The sequence below is a fragment of the Drosophila melanogaster genome, chromosome 2R (genome assembly GCF_000001215.4).
Source record: "Drosophila melanogaster chromosome 2R".
Taxonomy (NCBI): domain Eukaryota; kingdom Metazoa; phylum Arthropoda; class Insecta; order Diptera; family Drosophilidae; genus Drosophila; species Drosophila melanogaster.
In genome coordinates, this window is record NT_033778.4 from 22,285,143 (window position 1) to 22,297,544 (window position 12,402).

At 44.1% G+C, this 12,402-nt stretch overlaps 2 protein-coding genes and 1 long non-coding RNA gene across 6 annotated transcripts in view; all 3 read left to right on the forward strand.

Annotated features, from left to right (window-relative positions):
* The window catches only part of dve (defective proventriculus), a 42,507-nt gene extending 41,180 nt beyond the window's left edge, over positions 1–1,327 (forward strand). For both annotated transcript variants that reach the window (NM_057894.4, NM_057893.5), the window contains one exon: positions 59–1,327. In NM_057894.4, the coding sequence (NP_477242.1) occupies positions 59–218 (160 nt within the window). In that variant the 3' untranslated portion in view covers positions 219–1,327. The remainder of the gene's footprint in view (positions 1–58) is intronic.
* Positions 1,328–6,574: 5,247 nt separating this feature from the next.
* On the forward strand, positions 6,575–7,253 carry lncRNA:CR43422 (long non-coding RNA:CR43422). Its single transcript, NR_048188.1, has one exon. It is a non-coding gene; the product is annotated as a long non-coding RNA:CR43422 (long non-coding RNA).
* A 1,004-nt stretch (positions 7,254–8,257) lies between these two features.
* Positions 8,258–11,813, forward strand: CG5819 (uncharacterized protein). Of its 3 annotated transcripts, none has more exons than NM_001259529.2 (5): positions 8,258–8,294; positions 8,783–10,052; positions 10,115–10,331; positions 10,391–10,653; positions 10,711–11,813. In NM_001259529.2, the coding sequence occupies exons 2-5, from the start codon at positions 8,785–8,787 to the stop codon at positions 11,708–11,710; spliced, it is 2,748 nt and encodes a 915-aa protein (NP_001246458.1). In that variant the 5' UTR covers positions 8,258–8,294; positions 8,783–8,784; the 3' UTR covers positions 11,711–11,813. The 3 variants fall into 3 exon arrangements, with proteins under 3 accessions (NP_001246458.1, NP_611660.1, NP_726186.1); NM_137816.2 differs by having other exon boundaries at positions 8,292–8,609; NM_166523.3 differs by having other exon boundaries at positions 8,292–10,052.
* The last annotated feature ends 589 nt before the right edge of the window (positions 11,814–12,402 follow it).

Sequence of the window (12,402 nt, forward strand, 5' to 3'; positions counted from 1 at the left end):
TTTTCGACTGTATAAATACTTTAGACTAACTTTTTCCTATTTCTATGTAATTTTTCAGGCAAAAGTTCCCGCGCTTGGAGAGCAAAAACGTGCAGTTCTGGTTCAAGAATCGACGGGCCAAGTGCAAGCGCCTCAAGATGTCGCTGTACGACAGCAATCAGTGCGCCCAGCTGGGAGGACTCGGCTCTTTTGTGCCCAAGTACGAGGAGCGGGACTAGGCCGGCGGAGAAGGAGCAGGAGGAAATCCCGCCCGGAGTTTGAAATCAAAATTAGCAGCATTTCTTCTTGTAAATAGTTAAGCGAGAGACACACACACACACACACAGAAACCCATTTAGGCGGCTTCAAAATGCCGCTGCAGCTATGACAAATACTATACCATATACGATAGCTCATAATATGTAATCCCCTAGATTAGTGAACTCTAAGTATTATAGAACGAGAACTAACCCAGTTAAGCGTTACCCAGGATTTGCCCAGGAGCATCTAGCGAAATTAGAGCAAATAGATAAAGCCACTTTATGAGTAATACGATCTTGCATGAACCAGTATGACTAATTTGTAGGTGTGGGGAGAGCCCCAGCGATTCTACCCTAACCAGTATACAACTCTCTATTTCTACTTCTACCTAGTTCTTAGCCATTGATATAGAAAGAGGGCGACAGCTCGTTAAGCATAAGCAAACCAAAGAAAGCCAAGTTTCGAGAATCGTAGACGTAGAAGCGATCTGCGATCTGTATATAATGTATGTTATCCTAGGTACGCATTCTTTGAGCATTGTGAATTTGTTTCGGCCTTAGTTGCATTTGTATCTGCAGATTAAGTTACCCTTAAGTTTGAGTTGTACCAGTACCAGTATGTTTAGTTGCCCTGCCTTATTTGAGAGCCCCTCCCTCGCCTAGCACATATCCCTTTCGATCCAAGCACACGGATACCGCATATAGAATGTATAACATACCATTCGTTGCTTTCGAAGTCTTGGTATTTAATACCAACCCCCGAAATCTAGCCACCAATCAGCTTCGATGCGATTGGAACCTTTCGTTGCTAACTCCACTTTTAGCGTTTCGATACAAACACGTAACTAAATCTACACACGGAAATAAAACGTTTTACAAATTGTTCCATTAGTTTCGTAAGCCTTCGCATAGATAATAAACTTAATTCAAATAATATTGTAATTTATTGCAAAACACTCACACACAGACACACAAGTAACACAGACAGACACACAGTGAAAACATCCACACATCTTTATATATAATATAAATAGAAATATATTCCCCAGCAATTATTAAATAATTAAATAAATACAATTTTAAATGTCAAATTCAAGCTAAGAGTTTTTAATGTCAAATGGAAGGGGTTGCGAGCTTTGGATCTTTGGTAAGTTCGTGTTTCATTAAATGTTTGCATAGAAATGGCTTGGGTTTTGTTGACTTTATAATTTGTAGACTTTTGTCTATAAACCAGACGAAGTATAATTAAAATTTTGCTAATATTATTAGCAGTATAAATTGAAAGGCTGTTCTGGATTAGGGGTTGGGGAAAACTTAAGTTTACTGCCGTGGTCAAAAGTTGTCATTCTCAAATTTGTCGTAAGGATACCCTTTTTGAGGGGCATTCCCAAATTTCTGGCCACATCATTAAGGAGTTCATAAATTCTCAGGGAGTGCATTGTTGGCCGAAAGGATGGGAACTGTGAGATATTCCTACTCCTCATTTTCCTTCAAAACGCCGTGGGCTAATGTGCTGCTGCAGTCGTAATGTGTTTGGCAATTTCTCATATGTGCCAGATCTTTGCTTTATTTCTTTGGGTTCTTTTCACTTTTTTTTTTCTCTTTTTGGTAAGCACTGATAAGCAGCGCGGGAAATAAATATGCATATGTACGGGAAACGAAGAAAAAATGGCAATATGAGCAGCACATTTAGCTTCGTTTCGAGCATGAGTTGTGGCACGGGGCGTATGAGTTATCTGCCGCCCACCCACATCGCGGCCGCAGATATGAAACAATTTATTAGCGCCAAAGTTTACTTATTTTCATTTCTTTATTTCGCTCGCCTTTGTTACATCCCGCAGTCATTCCTAGATACGATGAGTATGGCTTGCTCGTTTCTTTTGGCTTGGGGGTTGGGTTCGTTGCGGTTACTACATCAGCACAACATTATTTCACATTTAAAATACACACGTGTGTGGGTGTGTAGAGGGGATGTGCATCATTTGTTATCGCAAACTTTTAAATTAAAATTGTGGGAAGGAGTGAAGCGGTTCGAATTTATGGCATATCTCTGGGCGGCAGCATATTAAACTAGCCGCTTATTTATGGATATCGTAATAGAGTGCAAAACTGTTGCATACTTCTGGGCTAAATGGAAGTAACGAGATCTCCCGTGCATTTGAGGATATAGTAAGCTCTGGAGCGATGTAAATCATTCCGGGTATTTCAAACTTCAGAATTTCCCTTTACGCAAACATAAATATTTACCCGAAATATTTAATTCTCAGCCAAGGAGATCCTGGCAACTGGGAAGTCCTCTCAAACAGTGGGATGTACCATACAAAACTCCGCATAACTTTATCCATTAATTAAAATTCCCAGTACTTTTGCACCGCTCTGTGTGGTTGGCGAATGAAATTACAGCCACGCCCACTCACTCTATAGCTCCAACTGCAGGTCAAATGAGGGGGTCGGGGGGTGGCTCGGTTTTGCGAGGGGCATTTAATGTAAATATATACATAAACAGGAGGCGAAAACAGGAGCGAAAAAGAAAACATTTACATAGTTAACTACGCCGCACTTGCGGCTGTTGGCCAACTTTCGAGGTGGCTCAAAGGTGGTCCTCCGTGGAGTGCCAATGGCAGCATAAATCTTGCTTTTCCAAACTTTTTCATATGCCCTTAATGACGCCAAATGGCGAATAAATCTGAATAATGCAATCATAATTAAGTGCTGCTCAGCCCACTGAGAAGATTTTGAAATATCTATTGGAATTCAGACGGAGATCAGACTGGCCGCCAAAGGGAAGCATTCGCCTTCAAAGGACAGATTTCTTGGCGGCAATTAGAGCGCACTGAACAAAAAGGACTCTCGCACTGCCAAAAAGGACAACGGACAACGGAAGGGGGAAGGGAGTACTCGGCAGAGGGGTGGGACATAAATAGTTTTGTGGCTTTGACTGATACGCGGGGCAATAAAACTAATGAGCGTGCGAGCCAAAATAGTTGACAGTGGTTTGGTTTCGGTGGTTGGTTCGCCGGTGGTTTGCCCTTGCCAACCACCCACCACCCACTCGGCTGGTGGTGGCGATTCATTTGGCAAATTGAGTGCGCAAACAAACCGTAACGAAAGTCAAATGAATATAACGCAAGTCCAATTAAATGGTCATAAGTAATAATAATTCCGCTTTGATTTGTGACATTCTCTTTACACGGAAGTCGAGGGGAGAATAGCCGGGAAAAATAGGGAAAGGAATGGTCCTGCTTTCAGCTAGACATCTTCATCTTGGCCAAATTAGTTAATGAGGACCTTTGGAAAAGGAAAAAACAAAGGAGAGCTATCGAGATGAGTAATAAATTGCCCTGACCGATTAGAAAGCTTATAGAGGCATTTTGATTTGAGCAGACTAATAAATTAAGTAAACTATTTTGCCTCAAATATATTTGGTAATAAATTAATGTTACTAGGTATGCAATTAAGAAAATACAAGCCCTATTAGTTTAAAAACTAAATATCTTCTTTAAAGCGGACTTTTAATTAAGCCTGGGCTAAGCATCATCAAATAAGAATTATTTTCCAAGGGCCAGAAGTGGGCCATTTGGTTTTCCGGGGGGCTATTTAAGAACCCACTTTGGTTCGGGTCAGCGGCACTATACTTCTGGCATATCTTGATTTTGCGTAAGAATATGACAGGGGGGCTTAGGCGGACACGTACGATGGGGTAATTTGGGAACGGAACGGCAGGACATGGCTCAGGAAACCCTCGCACTCCACCCATCCTAAGACAGCCTGCATTGGGCGATTATTATTTATTATCTTAATTACGTCTTAAAATCCCCTGTGAAGCGGGACAAGCACCTGCCTAGGAGAAGCGGAGGGCAGACAGCCCCTGCCATGGGAAATCCCGTGTCCTGGCTCATGTGCTATTTCGCAGGACCTGCGAAGAAAGTATTTGCGCGGAAAATTGTGCCCCTTTTGTGTACGTGTGTGTGTGCTTGGCGCACATGCTACCACTCTAAGCCTTCCCTTGTCTTGTCTTGTCTCTTTGGCACCTTATCCTTTTGGCTGCATCCTGCTTCTGCTCCTGCTCCTGGCCCTCCTCCTGCCCCGCTGTCAACTGTCGTTTGTCTTGGGCGCGTAATAAAAAGACTTAACAACGCGAGTTGTTTAATTATTATTTATGACACTCTCGGCTTTGGCTCGCCAGATTATTGCCCCAAAAAATTGTTGCTCTAGGAGCAAGTGGGCATGTGGATGGGTGGTGGTGGTTGTAAGATGCACAAGTTAGATTGCCGACTGGCTGATTTACCGTCTCGGCAGTTGGGACTATTTAAATCAATTGGCTTTGCCAGTTCATACTTTACACAGACAGACCAAGCTCGAGCTCCAGCTCAATCTCAATTCATTTTCATAAAATCCAAAACTTTTACTCGCCCATAATTTACGATGATAATTATGGCAACTGTGAATTACCCCCCAGGGAGGCTAAGCCAAGGCCGACTGCTGGATGGCCCACATCCCACAGTCCACCTCCCACGCCCACTGGGTAGGCACAAAAATGTAAAAATGATAATCCCATTGTCAGGCGATAATTCAAAGGCGGCCATTCATTTGGGCCGCTGGGCAACGTCCAACGATCAACGACCAAAAGGTGAAAAATATTTCAATAAATATTCACAGAGTTTTCCCTAAATCTTCTTGAAGAGGGCTTTGAATATATCTGACAGTTTTTATGACTTCCCAAGGTTTTTGCAATTTTTAAGTAAAAAAGAAAAATACTTTATGAGTGTCAATAAATTTTGAGTAAAAATTAACGGAGATTACCAATGTGATACTAAATACGAGTTTGCTTAGATATATATAATATATGATATGGTAAGTATATATATGCTATTGATATATTTATTGTTTAAAAGTTTAACATACTCGGAATTTTCCTTAGGGCATACGCAGCGTCACTTCTTCTCTGAACCTAAGCCCAGTGAATGAATTATGTTTTTAATTGGAAACGCTTGGCGCCAAACGCTTTCTGCTGATGCCGAGATGGCGTTGCCAAAAAAGATTTGCTCATTAAACCGCCGAAGGACTTTCTGGCTTTCTACCCCCACCACCGCCCCTCTGGTTTTTCTCCATGGCTGTCGGCTGGCTGGTGGTGCGCCGCAGGTATAAATTTCATAAAACTAATACGAATTGATTTATGGCATTCTTTGCCGGCCTGGCGAAAGGCTTGGGCTCTTCTTGGTCCTGGTTTTTTCTGCCCCCGCCCACAGGAAGATGGCATTCCGGCTTTTTAAATCTCAGCCCAACCCCCCAGGAGTTGCTATCAGTAGCTGGCATTTGCTCTGGAGTTGGTCTTTGTCTAAATCTTTGCCTGCTGTCACAGGAAGAAAGTTTTCGGCTGAAGGTGTACTCCTGCTTCTGCTCCTGTTCCTGCCCCTTCCCTTCATCTTGTACCCCTTTCGAGGAGACCAGGGTGTGAGTGGGTGGTTTCGGTTGGCGCGTCTTAAGCTTATAATTCATAAAGCATTTAAGTGGACGAAAATCGAAATTTATTGCTATTCAAGATATTTGCCCGGCAACGTTCCCTTTGACTCCGGTTGAAATCTAGAATGGCAAGCATTAAGTGGGAATGTCTTTGGTTCGACTTATGTACACCCCTCCCACCCAGCTCGTTTGCGGCATAACTGAATAATAAATATAATTGTCTATAAGGCATTCCATGGCTAAGAATATGCAAATTGCGGGGCATACTCCCTTGCTTTATCGCACCCCTCCCCCATTTATGTAATGTTTGTGTATCAAAAATGCTGCTCCTTGTGACGTATCGTCCTGCAGATAGAAGCAAATTGTTTCTCTCCAACCCCGTGACAATAAAAAAAGAGGAATCTTAAGCATAAAAATATAATCAAAGGCCGGAATGCTAGAGTGTGTGGCCCACATTTCGCTGATGACTCCGATTAGAAGAGTCGTAATGGCAGGGATATCTTTATGACATCTGCGGAAATGCTAAGCTAGCAAGCTAGCAGGATGTCTATGTCCATTTCCCATTCGCCAGGACTTCCGGCCATCCTGGCTCCACCTGAATTCGCATTTCACTTTATCAGCTCCTCACTTCTTGGTGCCTCCGGCAGATGGACAGTTGGGCGTTCGAGTGGGTGGTGTGCTTATCTCACGACACCGCAGCTGTCATTCAACTTAACTTTTGCTTTGACTGCACTGCGGGTGGCAGACGCCGGCATACCGATGCCAACTTCCCTGCGCCTCGACTTAACGCTCCGAAAATAAATAAAAAGCACTTCATTTCTTATTAAAAAATCGCTGGAAACTGCCCAATAAAATGTAGCGAAGGCGGCGAGCGCTCTAAGTCAGCCCAGATTAGACGGGAGAAATTCAAAATCAAAATCAATCCATTAACAAAAGCACACAAAGGACCAAGTCCTTGGACCGTGCGGCATTAACTTGTGATTTCAACTGCGCGAGTTCCCAACGCCGGCGATGACTTTGCATCGCAGCGTCCGCTAATTATCCCATGGCAAGTGGGCCGGCAGGACGGGGGAGGGCGAGGGGGAAGGCGGTCCAGGACAAAAGGCGTCTCGGCAACAAAGCCGTTGCGCTTCATTAAAACGGCAAGGACACGCGAAAAGTGAGTGCCTGAGCGGCGCTGCGCATCCCTGCTCATTATCCCATGCACTTATCCGTGGCAACCGAATTTAAATATCTGGCCCACAATCGTTTCCAATCGAGAGCAGTTTGAGAAACCCCATGAGGGAGGGGAGGGGTTCGGGGTCGTATCCTGACGAGCTTATCAGTCGCGGCATTACGCTGACTTCTGCATTCTCCTTGGATGTCTTTGTTGGCCGCTGCTCCTGAACTACACCCAACCCCCGGAGCGGGGCATCAACTTATAGCTATTTGTATCGTCGCTAACCATTTAAAATCGTTTGCGTTTAATACCCTCAGATTCTTTGGATGCTTGTATTCAATTGGAATATCAAATCTTCAAAATAAAAAGGTTTTTGTCCAAGACACAAGTTTATATAAATGGTATTAATAGAGTTTTGATTACTAACTTACCAGGTTTTTCGAAGCAAAATTACTGTTCCATACTTTTTGATACGTTTGAGGATCTCTTAATGTTGTTCTAAATTTGGAAATTAAATTTTCCATCAAAGAGTACATTAAATTCGTGTTTTGCTCTTAGCTATTTCTGAGATTCGAATGTTTCCTGTTGCCTTAGCGCTTTTCACCGTAATCAAGCCACAAATATGTTGCTGTCAACACGTCAGTGGTGGAAGTCCTGCTTTTTTATTTGCTCCCTGGGAATGAAAGTGGCAATGGGAATGGGAATGGGAACGGGAACGGGAATGGGTTCGTCTTACTTTTCATTTCGCACTGCATCTTTATCGCGCTGTCGTCTGAGGCGTCGTTTCTGTTTTGCTCACGCTTCATTACAATAAATCCGGTTACGGGTGTCTGCAGGACCCAACTGCACAGAATCCTCCGAAGGGAATGGGTAATTTTAATGCCCTATCAGCGGCTGCCGGAGACGAAAAAGGAGTCGTCTGGCTGTTGTCCCGGATTCTCCATCTGAACGGTTGCACTTCGCCGGGTGACAAGTTTATTCAGTCTTAAACGACTCCATTTGTTGCCATCTCATAAGACTCACGGTTGATTTGTTGACATATGCTGGAAAAGTACTTAGCAAATTTTAAAAATCAATTTAAAGTAAAAGCAAGTAAAAGGATACAAACACGCTATTCAATAGTTTAGCTCAAAGTTAATAAAATCGTTAGTAAGTAACCATTTCGATGGCAACACTAGACCAGAACATGATTTGCTACCAGAATACTCGCGAATTCCGTTAAAATCGGTAAAAATTCAGGTGACACTTACGGTTTGAATACCCGCTAAAGAGTTCTTGCATTTTCCGACAACCGTAACCCAGACAATCGATCCGGGAATGCTCACTATTCGCACACGTTGCCACACTGTTGAATTGCTCCAAGCAAACGGCTTTCTTATCAGCGGCTTATCTTATCAGTCGGAAACCCGTTGAACGATGCCAGCGACCAGCAGGTGAGTAATTTTCCTCGGCCTGGCAGTATTAGACCTGCAGTTGCGCGGAAAACTTCTTGAAAACGCCAAAAAAAATTGCACTGGAATTCCGAAAATATTTAACCACAAAGTGAAAAATGCTGAGGGCGTGGCTGCATCGGAGTGGCAGTTAAATTCTAAAATCGGATATTAAAGTTCTCCGTCAGTTTCGTGTGTTTTTTTTTGGCTTTTTATCCCGGTTTTCTGGCTTTTCTGTTTGGGTGCTCTAGTTTTGTGGTAGATAAGATAAGCGAAGTGCAGCGCGCAGGGGAAATACGAGCCATAATAAATCAACAGGTGAATAAGAACGGCCTAGTTGTGACGTCACTAACGCCTTGAAATCGTCGCAATTTTAAATTGCGTTTAAGCAAAAGCAAAAAGCAAGTGAAAAAACGTTGATAAGGGTCTAATGAAAATGCATGCGCAATAAAACGGAAGCACACCACCAGTAACAACCATCTATATTGCAGAGATGAGGATCGTTTTGGAGCTTGCACTTCTGGTCTTGGGGGTCATCTCCTCATGCCGGGCAGTCAACTGTCCTTGGCCCTGTCGTTGCACGTGGGTGGTGGACAGCTTGTACGCAGATTGTTCCAGGAGGAGTCTGCAGACATATCCGAACTTCGACGGCATTCCCGTGGAGCATTTGGATCTGTCGGGAAATAAGTTCTTGGAGTTTCCAACCCTATATGCGGACATAGACTCCTTGATATACTTGGATTTGTCCAGCAATTATATCTCAAGCATTGGTGCAAAGACTCTGATTGGATTCACATCTCTGAGGACTCTGCTGCTGGCCAACAACTCCATAGATTCCTGGGAGTCACTCAGTCCCAATGAGGCATTCAAATATGCTCCAAGCCTGAAGCGTTTGGGTCTCGATGGCAATCGATTGGGCAGTTTTGGCAACGGAGAGAGCTTCGAACTGCTGACCAGTTCATCCCTGACCGATTTGGGGCTTTCTTCCTGCGGAATTTCCAGCATCGGTGGAGATCAGATGGTTAATCAGCTGCCAAATCTGGAACGTCTTAATCTGGCCAACAATCAATTGGCTCAAATAGCGGCATTACCTTCGCGAACCCTGAGGGTTCTCGATCTGAGTAACTGCAGCATTAAGAATTTGTCCGGATTCTTTTTGGACGCCATGCAAAATCTGGAGGCCCTAAACTTGTCCCGGAATACGGAACTCCAGTTTGACAGCCTGTCAGAAGATCCCATTCTGACCTATATGCTGCGAAAGTTGGATGTTTCCTATTGCAACTTGGATTCTATAGAACTGAGTGGATTGCCACAACTCACTGAGGTGCGATTGCAGGGAAATCTTCTGAGAGTAGTGGATGTCAATACATTTGCCAACAACTCCATGCTGGAGGTGGTTGATCTTTCACAGAATGTGTTGCGACACATTGGCCAAGATGCCTTTGCCAAGTTGAAGCGCCTAAAGGAGCTGAACTTGGCTTTCAATGAAATAGCCAGACTGGACAGAAATTTCATACGCAACAATGACGTGCTGGTTGAGCTCAATCTCAGTAGAAATGTGCTGCAGAAGTTGACGAAAATCGTGTCCAATTCGGTGCGCACCATAAACATGAGTTGGTGTGAAATCACCTCTATTGAAAGCACTGCACTCTCGAGTCTTTCGGTCATTCAAAAGTTGGACTTATCCAACAATCTTATCACTGATATGCCCACCTTTATGAGATCGGAAACCCTACAGCAACTAAACCTAGCCAACTGCAGGTGAGCATTAAGCAAATAACAGTCGACTAGTATAATAGTGGGTAATGATATTATTTCTTCAGGCTGACTACTGTAAGGAACAACACCTTCAGAGAGTTCCCCGAACTGGCGGATCTACATCTGAATGGCAACCGTTTAACGAGTCCCATTCCGCCCAATTATTTCGACGGCAATAAGTTCTTGGATCAGCTGTGGTTGGGCGATAATCCCTGGATTTGTGACTGCCACAGTCCGCTCTTCGTTGATTTCTACGACTATCTAACAGCAAAGCCAGCTAAGGTTCGCATCTTTCCTAAGCGAATGGATTACAAATAATGACTTTCATTTCACTTCTATAGATAAAAGATAGAAATCACTTGCGTTGCGCTGCGCCAGCCGTTTTCTATGGAAAGCTTTGGGAGTTTGCCTGTGCGGATGTGTGGATTTTGAATGCCAGGACGAGCAGTACTGGCGAGAAGGCTTGGTCCATCATAATGCTGACTCTCCTCGGATTGGGTGCTCTGGTTTTGGGCTATGCCTGTCTGCAAAAGTATCTGAGAAAGCGAAAAGTCCGGCAGAGCGACAGGGAGTACGAGGAGAATGATGATGAGCTACGACGCATGTGAGTAGTATATCTTATTCCATAAAATAGAATTCTAATCAGCATTTTGATACATAGACGAGATCTCAACGAACGTATTTTGAGGGAGGAGGCTACGCCGAGCCTGCAACATACCCAGGAGATCAGCCTGCTGCCCTCCTACGAAGATGCCCTGCGCATGCCGAAACTAGTCAGGCCAGTGAAGTCAATGATGGATCTCTCGGGACCAGAAAGAGCCCGCAACTCACGGAAGCTCAGACGATCGCAGACCCATGCCGATGGTGATGGATCCCAGTCGGAGGCGGAGGACGGACTGCAACTGGACTCTCGCCAGCGATTCCGCAGCGTGGAGATGCTCTCGAACCGGGACAAGGAAAGAACCGCCCAATACGGACCGTACAGACGCACTGGTTACATGGAGTACAATCAGTCGGGCAGTCGACGCTTTAGCATCGAGGACTCCCGATTCCCCGCCGCCCACTTGAAGACCCAAAATCTTCAGAGTGCTGAACAGATCGGAAACTTCCAGAGTTATGAGAACAGTCCCTACACAAAGCGCAAGCCAAAGATCGCCGAGATTCCGCCCTTCAAGAGGGTGAATATGATGGCCGACAGCGTGGAGTTCCTCACTGATCCAGAGTATGACGAAGTGGGCAGCAAACACGGAAGCCCGTTTGCGAAAAGGAAGCCAAAGCCACCAGTTCTTCCACCTCCCACTATGAAAGTGAGTGCCCAGGTCTACACACTGCAGCAGAGTCCGGTTTTGGAACTGGATCCCGCCATCGAGGACTACTTCAGTGCGGCCAGGAAGCAGCCCTCTTCGTCCACCATTGCCAGCGACTTCCAGGAGCTGGATGAGCCCGAACTGAAGTCCTTGCCGGACGATAATCGATCAAGTACGATCTCCCGATCGGACGTGGAGCAGGATTTGGAGCGGGGAAAGCGCAAGAAGCGCAAGAATTCGACTAGTCGTCGGGTGAGCGGTAGCTTCACGGCAGCAAATGCCGCCGAAAGTTCCTCCAGCGACTCCGAGCTCAATGCCCTGGTTCACAAGCCCATGAGGGAGACATTGTTTTAGGCCACATAGCACATACCATATTGTTATACATTCCCAACATGTTAGACTTCGCATAATATTATTTAAAAGCACCTTGAAATACACAATAACATTTTCTTCAAAGTAAGTACTTACCAACAAAAAAAATTCATTTTTAGCCGTTTTGTGGGAAAGGTATTTTTTGCATACTCGAATTGGCACTGAAGGTCCTTCCTGACCAAGTTTTTCCCCAAAAAAAGGCGAAAATATCGATATTTTTTATCAAAATCCCAAATGTAGCGTCTCATTAAACTTACAATCACATTTATAATCAATTAGAATCCACCACTGACAATTTAATTTTTGTTTCGATTTTTGCCAAATTTTAATGAGTAACCCCTTATAAAAAATGTGAAAATTGGTAAAAAAACTGATGTTGGCAGATCGGGCCCAGAGTGATGGGGATCGTTAGGTAGGATCATTAGTTGCATAAAACTGTTATTTCTATGGGTGTGTGACACTTTTTGACCACGTTATGATAAATAACCTGATTTTCCACTCAAAAAAAAACATTATTTTAGCCAAAAATATAATTTTTTTGTCGAAAAAATTTCAATTTTTTTCGATTTTTGCCAAATTTTAATGATGTAACCCCTTATAAAAAAGGCGAAAATTGGTAAAAAACTGATGTTGGCAGATCGGGCCCAGAGTGATGGGGATCGTTAGGTATGATC